The sequence below is a fragment of the Pelobates fuscus genome, chromosome 1, assembly GCF_036172605.1.
Source record: "Pelobates fuscus isolate aPelFus1 chromosome 1, aPelFus1.pri, whole genome shotgun sequence".
In the NCBI taxonomy this organism is placed as follows: Eukaryota; Metazoa; Chordata; class Amphibia; order Anura; family Pelobatidae; genus Pelobates; species Pelobates fuscus.
This window is the reverse complement of record NC_086317.1, coordinates 477136391-477148817: the sequence shown is the minus strand read 5'-3', so window position 1 is coordinate 477148817 and position 12427 is coordinate 477136391. Positions and strand designations below refer to the sequence as shown.

General features: G+C 45.3%; 1 protein-coding gene across 1 annotated transcript in view; it reads right to left on the bottom strand.

Annotated features, from left to right (window-relative positions):
* The window catches only part of MOGAT2 (monoacylglycerol O-acyltransferase 2), a 108317-nt gene that overhangs the window by 27759 nt on the left and 68131 nt on the right, over positions 1 to 12427 (bottom strand). The window contains exon 4 of the mRNA XM_063432300.1: positions 6773 to 6947. Coding sequence (XP_063288370.1) covers positions 6773 to 6947 — 175 coding nt within the window. The remainder of the gene's footprint in view (positions 1 to 6772; positions 6948 to 12427) is intronic.

Here is a 12427-nt window from a genome sequence, read left to right as displayed (position 1 = left end):
GAGGCCTGGGCAGCGTGGTGTTGGGCTCCAACGCCATCTTGCGTGATGGTGTGATAGTTTTTTGGGCTTTGCGATAGTGCAGGCTTCTTGCCAGGGGGGGCCGGGATAACCCCCCCGATCCAGAGGGGGGAGGGAATGGGACCTCGGGGTTAATGATTGAAGGTGCAGCAGTCGCCTGGTCGGAAGAGTGGCTGTCTCTCCCGCCGGGTAACTCCAACAGGCCTCTACTAGATCACCGCTATGAGCACAGAACAATACCGATCGGTCGGCTCCGGGTTCAGCCACCGGCTACTGGAACAGGCAGGTCTCGGTCTTAGGCTTACAAGCGGGCTGTTTATCATGAAAGTTGGCTTGGAAGGGAGATCAGGCCCAGAGCTCAGCCAAAGCACGTCCTGCCGCCATGAGGCTCAAGCCCCGTCCCTTCTTCTTTGGAATTTTCACATGTTGTGTAATTTGACTCATAACTCTCTGATTGGTTACTTAATCCACCAATCAGAGAGTTATGAGTCAAATTACACAGCGTGGGAAAATTCCAAAGAACTTTCCCACGCTGTGTAAAATGACACAGAGCACTCTGATTGGTGGATTTCAAACCAACCAATCAGAGTGCTGTGACAGGTAAATGTAGAGACTTACCTGTCAGTCTCTTCATTTACCTGTCAGAGTACTCTGATTGGATGGCTTAAACCCACCAATCAGAGTGCTCTGAGCCTAATTGAAGGGTGGGGCAAGGCTTTATAAGCCTTCCCCAACCCTGCAGAGCTCAGTCTACGCGGAGCCCTCCATGGTTGAAGATGGATTATTTTTTTTGCACTCGTTTTCTTTTTTTTTTTTTTATTGCGTCGGTTATTATGAATTTTTATTTGGCCTTTTTTGGGGCTGAAAAAAAAAGATTTTAGAAGAAAGAAAACATCATATGGTAAGTTTATGTTTATTTTTACAGGTACTTAGTTAAAGGTCCCCCCTCATTATTTTTAGGGTGAGGGGGGTAGGTATGGGTTTATTTTTTAGGGGAGGGGGTGACTAGGGGTTTGGCGACCCCTAGTCACCTGTGGGGGAGGGGGATTACATTTTCATTTAGGGCCCCCACCCACCGCTCAGGGGGACATTAGGTCCCCCCTTATTCTTCTTTAGGGCCCCCACCCACCGCTCAGGGGTGGGGGCCAGGGGGGAGGACATTAGGTCCCCCCCAATTTGTATTTAGGGCCCCCACCCACCGCTCAGGGGGACATTAGGTCCCCCCCTTATTCTTGTTTAGGGCCCCCACCCACCGCTCAGGGGTGGGGGCCAGGGGGAGGACATTAGCCCCCCCTTATTCTTGTTTAGGGCCCCCACCCACCACTCAGGGGTGGGGGCTAGGGGGGAGGACATTAGGTCCCCCCCCAATTTTTATTTAGGGCCCCCACCCGCCGCTCAGGAGTGGGGGCCAGTGGGGAGTACAATAGGTCCTCCCCCCCTTTTTTACTTTAGGGCCCCCACCCACCGCTCAGGGAGGGGGGATCCTTTTTTTTTATTATTTCCTTTTTTTTTTAACAGTGAGCAGCCACAGGCTGCTCACTGTTTACTAGACATGCCCCTACTCGCGGTATAGCGAGTAGGGGCACAATTTACTAACTAATTTTTACTTAGTATTAGTAAATTTGGCTGAAAGACCAATTTAGGTCTTTCAGCCCTTTGGTAGATAACTCCCTAATACCGTGGGAATTAGGGAGTTATCTACCAAGCGGCTGCAAGAAAAGTCCAGAAATGCCGGAGTTCCGAAGTTGCCGAAGTGCTGAAGTTCTGAAGTTCTGAAGTGTCTAATATCCGAAGTGGCCGAAGTTTCGAAGTGCTGAATTGCTGAAGTCCCGAACCGAGCCGAATATTTTCACCATGCACATGCCTATTATATAATGAGATATGGGCAGTGAGATATGATGATATGTAAGCGGAGTTATAGAATACAATCTCTGCCGGATCCAAACTCACTGGATTCTAATTTGATTGAGGTTAGCATAAGCCTGATGAAGGTCTCATGGCTGTATTTCGACTCTTAAATACATGTGCTTATTGTGAATGGACAGATGGGCCATATAGCACAAAATTCAAAAGTGAACATAATGTGCTTTATTTGTAAACACATTTATAATACAATCCTCATCATGGAGTGTCATTTTTGGATTTGTCTTTGTGGTTTTTTTTTTGCATATGTTACTGGTGCTAATGGAAGAGCTATAATAGACTGCAAGCTACACAATTATATAATCACAATGTCATTAAACAGACTGTGTTTTTCAACACATCTGTCAAGGTGCACCCACAGCTCCAGCATCCTAGTTGGGTTCTCTACCATGCTATCCACCAGGGGGCTTTGGTATTTGTCTGCTTCATCCTCCTGACTCCTTGCCTGGATGGAGCAGTGCTGACCAATTAGGGTCAGCTGCTCCTAATTAGAAGGCTGTAAAAGCCAGTTCTGCCTGAAACCTAGGATATGATCATTTTGTTTGTTCGGGTTTTCTTGCTGGATCTTTGCTGCTCTGCTGACTGATTTCTGGACTCTGACATCTGCCTGCTTTACTGACTACGTTACTCCGCTGCCAGCCCTGACTTCTGCCTCTTGTCTGATCCTGCCTTTGGATTTCCCCTTAAAGGGACACTCCAGGCACCCACACCACTTCTGCCCATTGGAGTGGTCTGGGTGCCAACTCCCACTACCCTTAACCCTGCAAGTGTAATTATTGCAGTTTTCATAAACTGCAATAATTACATTGGAGGGTTAACTCCTCCTCTAATGGCTGTCTACTAGAATATAGGTCTCATCGCCGCCATCTAGATAGCGTTGTGAGATTCTAGCACATTCCCAGTTAAACACTCGGGCATGCGAACGGGTATTTAATCTATTCATTCATCAGAAAGACGAATGAATGAATAGAAATGTCAGACGAACAAACAAACACCGAATATCAGTGTTCGTTTGTTCAGTTTATTACAAGGAGGGAGCTACTGGCTCGCAGCTCCTCCCTTGTAAAATGTAAAGATAGAAGCGGCGGGGAGCTGTGCTCCCTGCCACTTCCTAAGCCCCCCTATGTCCTACCTCACTCTATGGGGGTCAATATGACCCCCATAATAGCATAAGAGAGATTAAAATCTCCCGAATGCCCCTATCGCTATACCACGAGTAGGGGCATGTCTACTGAACAGTGAGCAGCCTGTGGCTGCTCACTGTTCACAAAACCCCAGTGCCCCCACCCCTGAGCGGTGGATGGGAGCCCTAAATAACAATAAGGAGGGGACCTATTGTCCTCCCCCCGGCCCCCACCCCTGAGCGGCCGGTGGGGGCCCTAAATTAGAATGGGGGGGAACCTATTGTCCTCCCCCCCCACCAACCCCCAGCTGCAGCTCCAGGCCCATGGAATAGGCCCATTTAAAAAAAAAAAAAAAACATTTTCTTTTTTTTTTTACTCACTACTCTTTGGTTTGCCACCTGACTGGTATTTTACCAGCACAGACAGTATTTGAGGCTGCCTGACCGTGTGTCACGATTCGGGGAACCCAACACGCTAACACACACACAGACACACACACAGAAAGTGTGCAGTACCGGACCTTAGAGTGGCCGGGCTAAGCACACACAGAATAGTCAGGAGATAAGCCGAGTAAGGGGAACCAGAAAACAGAATAACGAGGAAAAAAGCCGAGGTCAAAGGGTAGGAGAAAGTCACAAAGTCAGTATAACAAGCCAGAGAGTACGTAACCAGAAAGCACACGTTCAGTATCAATACATAAAGCAAAGACCACAACAGGGCACCGAGAGGCAGGAAAGGTAAGTATAAATATCCTAGCCTTAATTCTGATTGGATAACTTCCAATCAGAATTAACAAACACGCGTGGGGGGTATCTATACCCCCCACTGTGATTTTTGTACTGTCGCTTTAACGCCGGGTCACGTGAGTGACCCCGGCGTACTGATATGGGTGCCGGCTCCCAGCCTGCAGCATTAGACATGCTGCCGCTGGGGGGAGGAGAAGGAGAGGACGCGAGCGGCGTGTCAAGAGGAGAGGACGCCGCTCGCCGAACGGTAAGAGGAGGGGGGACCGCGGGCAGCGACGGACCGAGGGTGAGTGCTGCGAGCGGATTGCAGCCTCCCCTCACCGCTGCCCACGGAGCCCTGACACCGTGTCGGTATTTACCGGCAATACAAATGCAGATATTTTTTCTCAGTATAAATGGAGATTACTCTGCAATACCAGCACCAGCTTGTAGGGGTCACTGTGTATGGAGAGAGGCAGGGATAGGAAGTTACAGCATATTCCTCCCTGCCTCTCTCACTCACTGATCCGCAGGGGAGCAGATACACAGCACAGAGAGTTCAGGCAGAAGCTCCGAGCCTGCAGAGACAGACTACAGCTCAGGGAAGGGAAGGGAAGGGTGGGGGGGAAAGGCAGACATAGGGACATTGGGAGACATGTTGGGACATGGAGACACTAGGGACACAGTGTCCCCATGGCTACCGGTGTCCCCAAATCTCCCAGTGTCCCCAAGTGTCTCAGTATTCCCATGCCTCCCAGTCAGTGTCCCTAGTGTATGTGTCCCCATGTCTCCCAGTGTCCCCTAGTCTGCCACTGTCTGTGTTCCCATGTCTCAGTGTTCCTAGTGTCTTATTGTCCCCAAATGTCTGTGTCCCTATGTCTCCCAGTGTCTGTGTCCCCACGTCTCTGTGTCCCTAGTGTCTGTGTCCCCATTTTTCCCAGTGTCCCCAAATGTCTCCCAGTGTCCCCAAATGTCTCCCAGTGTCTCCATGTCTCCCAGTGTCTCCATGCCTGTATCCACAAGTGTCCCCAAGTGTCTGTGTCCTCAAGTGTCTCAGTGCCCCCATGTGTCTCAGTGTTCCCATGTCTCACTGTGTCCCCATTTCTCTGTGTCCCCCCTGTATCCTAGTGACACGGAAAACACAGACATGGGGACACGGGGAGAAATGAGGACTCTGAGACACTGGGAGACTAGGGGACTGGGCGACATGGGGACACTGACACTGTGATACATAGGGACACTGATGCCAGGCTGGCCTTCCAATTCTTTGGACAGACATGCCCCCTTTTTAGGCATGTTCGCCCCTTTTGGCAGTTCTGGTCATGTGATTCGCGTCAGTGGACCACCCTTTTACCCTGTCCATTGACTTCCTGCTTCACTGGACACTGCTGTTAGGGGTTATGGATTTACTTGAAAGATGAAAGCATAAATTAGAGAGAGATTAGCATAGGGTATGTGTTTTCTTATAGCTGCATTCTTTGAGTTTTCCTCCAACACCATATCCATCAGAAACATGACGCTTGGGAGGTATGAATGTTTTATTGTTTTTGGTCGATAGGATTCTGTAAGTAGGCCCCATAATAATTGTTAGCACCAGGCCCACCGGGCTCTTAATCTGGCCCTGATCAGAGCTGATACAGCTTGATGCCTTTTATGAGAAAATGACCCTTCCTGCATCAGCACACTCTGTTCTAATGGTAATCTCAGCTGGGGAGGAGAGGCAGCCATGGCAAGACTGGCGTGCCAGACGATAGAGGTAAATAAAACTCTTAATTTAACAATTTAAGAGGAAACCGTAAAACTAAGTAACGTTAAAGGACCACTATAGGCACCCACACCACTTCAGCTTAATAAAGTGGTCTGGGTGCCAGGTCCAGCTAGGTTTAACCCTTTTTTCTGTAAACATAGCAGTTTCAGAGAAACTGCTATGTTTGCAATATGGTTAATCCAGCCTCTAGTGGCTGTCTCATTGACAGCCGCTAGAGGCGCTTCCGCCTGATTTTCACAGTGAGAAGACGCCAGCGTCCATAGGAAAGCATTGAGAATGCTTTCCTATGGACTGGCTGAATGTGCGCACAGCTCTTGCCACGCACGCGCATTCAGCCAATGACATCAGAAGAGGGAGTAGAGTCCCCAGTGCCGAGGGAGCCCGACGCTGGAAAAAAGGATTAACCCCTTCCTCCCCCTTGTTTTCCTGGCACTATAGTGGTCCTTTAAGTATACATGTATATATTCTGAACGTAAATGTTCTTTTAAGAAAGATTCCTGTTTTAATATACAAATAATTTCCACTATAGGCAACCTGAACCAATCTGGACCAGTTTGGGGGCCACCAGAAATCATTTCAGTATCATATCTGAGAAATATATATGTTTGGTGTACATTCAGCTAGTGCAATATAAAGATTAAATTATTTGCAGGGAAGATATGTTCTCTGATATTATGCAATGTGGAGTTATTTTAATGCTCCATGAATCTTATAAAACATTAGACATGTGCAATTTGTTTCGTTCCGAATGTGAATTCGGGCAATTCGGACATTCGGATGCTTCCAAATGTCTGAAGTGCCGATCCGAACCGAGTTGCCGAAGTGCTGAATTTCGGAAGTGCCGAAGTGCTTCGGATTTCTGAAAAGTGGCAAAACAAGAGAGGGAGGGAAAATGACCCGAATTATGTTATGGTTAAGGTTAACCATGACCCGAAGTGCCGAATTTCGGAAGCGCCGAATTCCTGAAGTTTCAAATTTTTTTTCCTACCCGAATTTCCGAACCAAAACTAATTTTTTGCCCATGCATATCCCTATAAAACATGTTACTGTATTAAATATAATTTGACAACATAATCATTTATAATCATTACAACACATAGCATAATAATATAATTTCAGTTTAAATTTATAATATATTTTTGCCATGTATTCTAGATATTTGTTAGTCTAACTTTAAATATTTTTTTATACGTAAGAAATACAGCAGATATTACCCATGTTGTATTGCTAGTTTAACAAAACCTTTGCGGTTTTTCAGAAGAAGAGTGTAAGCTCCAGGCCGTGCATCTAAAGATTCTGGGGCTCCTCCCACAGCGATAACAACTGCATTTCCACCTTTACGGTTTTTTAATAAGTATGCAGCACTTTCCCTGTCAGATGGGATCAGACCTGGAGGGAAAAAAAAACATAAAATCACACTGGAATACTAAATAAGACCATCATGCCTATAGTGAACATATTGAAGGTATTGAAAGACATCAATAGAACGTGTAAGATATCAATCATTAAAACATGCAGGATATCATTCAATAGAGCGTGTAAGATATCAATCATTAAAACATACAGGATATCAATCATTAAAACATGCAGGATATCATTCAATAGAGCGTGTAAGATATCAATCATTAAAACATACAGGATATCAATCATTAAAACATGCAGGATATCATTCAATAGAACATGTAAGATATCAATCATTAAAACATGCAGGATATCATTCAATAGAACATGTAAGATAGCAATCATTAAAACATGCAGGATATCATTCAATAGAACATGTAAGATATCAATCATTAAAACATGCAGGATATCATTCAATAGAACATGTAAGATATCAATCATTAAAACATGCAGGATATCATTCAATAGAACATGTAAGATATCAATCATTAAAACATGCAGGATATCATTCAATAGAACATGTAAGATATCAATCATTAAAACATGCAGGATATCATTCAATAGAGCGTGTAAGATATCAATCATTAAAACATGCAGGATATCAATCATTAAAACATGCAGGATATCATTCAATAGAACGTGTAAGATATCAATCATTAAAACATGCAGGATATCATTCAATAGAACGTGTAAGATATCAATCATTAAAACATACAGGATATCAATCAATAGAGCGTGTAAGATATCAATCATTAAAACATGCAGGATATCATTCAATAGAACGTGTAAGATATCAATCATTAAAACATACAGGATATCAATCAATAGAGCGTGTAAGATATCAATCATTAAAACATACAGGATATCAATCATTAAAACATGCAGGATATCATTCAATAGAGCGTGTAAGATATCAATCATTAAAACATACAGGATATCAATCATTAAAACATGCAGGATATCATTCAATAGAACATGTAAGATATCAATCATTAAAACATGCAGGATATCATTCAATAGAGCGTGTAAGATATCAATCATTAAAACATGCAGGATATCATTCAATAGAACGTGTAAGATATCAATCATTAAAACATGCAGGATATCATTCAATAGAGCGTGTAAGATATCAATCATTAAAACATACAGGATATCAATCAATAGAACGTGTAAGATATCAGCCAATAGAACATGCAGGATAGCAATCAGTAGAACATGCATGATATCTAATATTATTATTTTAATATTTATATAACGCCAGTAAATTCTGTAGCGGTTTACAATGGGTGGACTAACAGACACGTAATTGTAACCAGACAAGTTGGACACACAGGAAGAGAGGGCTTGAGAGCCCTGCATAATGAGCTTACATGCGGGAGGGAGTGAGGTATAGTGACACAAAGGGTATAAGTAGGGGTAATAAAATAGGTTGATAGAAAAATAATCACTGAGAACTTAGTAGGTTATTTTTGACAGTTGCAGGAAAGAAGTCATTGGGGCGGGGGGTGGGGGGTGGGGGGGAATGAAAACCTGCTAACAGTTTACATGAAATGCTATCCTGAAGAAGTGAGTTTTCAAAGATTTGAAGGAGTGGAGATTGGGTGAAAGTCTAACAGAAAAGGGAAGGGAGTTCCACAGAAAAGTTGCAGCCCTGCAGAAGTCTTGGAGGCGAGAATCAGATGTGGGAGTACGGACAGAGGATAGACGTAGGTCTTCGACAGAGCGCAGGGGCCTTGAAGGGACATATTTGTGTATTAGGGAGGAAAGGTAGGTTGGAGCAGTATTATGTAGGGACTTGTAAGCATGCCCCAAAATCTTAAATTGAGCCCTATATCTAACTAGAAGACAGAGGGAGGGAGGCGTGGGAGGTGCGGACAGACAGGAAAATGGGCCTCGCCACCGCATTCATTGTAGATTGAAGCGGTGCAATCTGGGAACAAGTAAGACCACTGAGAAGGGGATTGCAGTAGTCAAGGCGAGAAAGAACAATGGCATGGACCAGCACCTTAGCTGCATCTGGTGTTAAATAAGGGCGGATGCGAGCTAAGTTTTTGAGATGGAAGCGGCAGGATTTGATGATCGACTGGACATGAGGGGTGAAGTAGAGGTCGGAGTCAAGAGAACACCTGGGCAGTGAGCATGTGAGGTAAAGGTGATGGTAGCGCTATTGACTTGGAGGGAGACAGACACAGGAGTAGCAACACTTGAGGGAGAAAATTTGTTTTGGACAGGTTGAGTTTACGGAAGTGAGCAGCCATCCAGTTGGTAATCGCAGAGAGGCAGTCAGAAACACGAGTCAAGATGGGCGGAGAGAGATCAGGAGATGACAGGTAGATTTGTATGTCATCTACATATAAATGATAATGGAAGCCAAATGAGCTAATGATTTACCAACGGGAAGCAGTATAGATATAGAACAGTAGGGGACCAAGGACAGAACCTTGGGGAAAGCCAACAGAAAGGGGTTGGAGAGAAGAGGGAGAGCCAGAGAAAGAAACACTGAAAAAGCTTTGGGAGAGGTAGGAGGAGCACCAGGAGAGAGCAGAATACCGTAAATGAGAAGAAGCTGTAGAAAGCAGCAGAAAGATCAAGGAGAATTAGGATAGAGTAATGGCCACGAGATTTAGCAGCGATTAAATCGTTGGATACTTTGGTCACAGCTGTTTCAACAGAGTGACGAGCGCGGAATCCACACTGAAGCGGGTCAAGCAAAGAGTTGGATTCGAGGAAGTCAGTCAATCTTGCATACACAACTCTCTCAAGGATCTTGGAGGCAAATGGCAGTAGCGATATAGGCTGGTAGTGGGATGGGGAGTTGGGGTCAAGGTTGGGATTTTTCTGAATCAGCCTTATGGTTGCATGCTTGAAGGGTGAGGGAAATGTGCTGGTAGAAAGGGAGAGATTTAAAATTTTAGTGAGAGGAAGGGCAATAGAGGGAGAAAGAGTGCAGATGCGATATGAGGGAATAGGATCCAGGGAACATGTGGTGGGGTGGACTGGAGCAGAAAAGAAACCTCTCCCATTGTAGTAGATGTGAATGAGCATAGAATAGCGGAGGGAATGGGGTTGGGTGATGTATTGGAAGGGTAGGAAGAGACATTAGAGATCTCTTCCCTGATTTTAGAAATCTTCTCAGGGGCAAAGTTTGAGGCGGACAGGGTGGTAGGAGGATGGGGAGCAGCAGGGCGAAGGAAAGCATTACAAGTGTGAAATAGGCATTTGGGTTGGCGGGACAGTGTGCTTATGAGGGTGTTGAAGTAATTTAGTTTTGCATAGGAAAGAGCCAGAGTGTAGGAGCATGGCATAAATTTATAGTGGAGGAGTGAGACTATCTCCAACAACTTTCAGCAGTTCTTGAACATTTTTGGAGATATCAGGTTAGCTTGGTGTGCCAGGGTTGTAATTGGAAATGCTTGCTGCGTTTAAATGTAGGCGGTGCCAGGATGTCTAGTTGAGAGGAGAGAGAGGAGTTGTAGAGTGAGGTTGCAGGGTTAGGGCAAGTGAGATTTGAGATGGATAAAAGGAGTTTGGTGGAGAAATGCTGGAGATCAAGGCAGTGGAGGTTTCTGCGAGATTGGAGAGTTGAGGGTGGGGAAATTTGGGTATGGGATATGCTGATGTCAAAGGTCAGCAGATGGTGGTCAGATAAAGGAAATGGAACAGTGGAGAGATTGGAGGTGGTACAGATATTGGTGAAGATGAGGTCAAGAGTATTTCCTGCTGTATGAGTTGCTGAAGTAGACCACTGTGTAAGGCCAAAGGAAGAGGTTACAGAGAGCAGTTGATTGGGATGTTTAAGTCCCCAAGTATTAGGGAAGGCATGTTAGAGGAGAAACAGTGGGATAGCCATAAAGAAAAGTGTTTAATGAATAGCCTAGGATGACCGGGGGAAGGGACGATAGATGATGGCAATTCTTAAAGGAGTGGACTTAAATATGCGGACAGTGTGAATTTCAAAGGAAGTAAATGATAGGGCAGGGGCAGGGAGGAAAAGTAAATTGAGGGTAGAGAAGGCTATGTCCTCTTTGGAGGTTTATTTTTGCAATATGTCTCGTAGTTCTGAATCAGGCCCTAAAGGCAGTGCTGTATTTAGCTTAAGGCAAACTAGGCATTTGCCTTGGGAGGCACTATCCATGGGGCAGTAAAAAAATGCCACCCCAAACGCCTGCTTTCCTCTGTTATCAGGGGTCCTAGAGCTTTCTGGCTGACCATCTTCTGTACCCCCTGGCAGGCGGCTGTGTTCACATCAGAGCCGGCGAGGGAGCTATGATCTTCCTGCTCTGTTCCCTCACGCACCGTTTGCTGATGCAAGGAGCTGGATTTACATCATATTCCGGCTCCCAGCATCAGTAGATGGCCTGCGAGGCACGAGGGAGCAGATCAGGAAGATCACAGCTCCCTCGCTGCGTCTGATGTGCACACAGTCGCCCGCCTCACAGCAGCCCCACTGGACCCCAACGACCGATCCACGCCAGCTCTCCCAAAGGTAGGGATGCTGGGTGGAAAAATAAAACAATGATATTAATCATATTTGAGAGTGTGTGAGAGAATGTGTATGTATGTGTGTGTGTGTGTGTGTGTGCATGTGTCTGTCAGTGTGTATGTTTGTGAGTGTGTGTCAAATCAGTGAGAGTCTGTTTTTCATTGAGAGTGTGTGTGTTACTATCATTGTCTGCCAGTGTGTGTGTCTCTCAATGAATGAGTGTGTGTCAGTGAATGTGTGTGTGTGTGTGTGTGTGTCAAATCAGTAAGATTCTGTGTCTGTCAGTGATGTCTGTGTGTTTAGCATTGAGTGTGTGTGTCTGTCAGAGTGTGTGTCAGTGAGCGCATGTGTATTTGAGAGTGCGTTTGTGTCAGTCTGTGTCCTTCAATGAACGTGTGTGTTGGTTAAACAGTGTGTGAGACAATGACTGTCTGTCAATGAGTGTATGTGTATCAGTGAGGGCATGTTGTCTGTCAGTGAAAGTGTGTGTTGGTTAAACAGTGTGTGTGCGCCAATAAGTGCATGCATGGGTCAGTGAGAGTGTATGTGCTTAAAATGATTAGGTATGAAGAGGTGGGGTTTTAAGAGGAAAGAGTGGAGCCTAAAGAGGAAGAGGCAGGTCTTTATCAGGAAGAGGTGTGGCCTTGACCGGAAGGGGTGGGGTAAATTGGTACATTTAGATTAGCGAGGTGCCCAGATTTACTCATGCCTAGTGCAGCGCAAAACCAAAATACACCATTGCCTTAAGGCGCCTAAGAAGCAGAGAGATTGGTTTGTGAAACTGTCAGTGAAGGTGCACGGCACCATGTTGGATCCCGGGCCTCCTCTTCTTTGTCTGTTCTTTCCCTAAAATACTTTATCAATGCATGGAAACTTGATCCCATAGAGGTCTTTGTTGCTTTTGCAGCCAGAGAGTCTCTTTTTGTCGCCCATGTCGTCAAACTTTGGTGAATGTCTGCCTTTTAGGAGCCATGCATATTTTTAA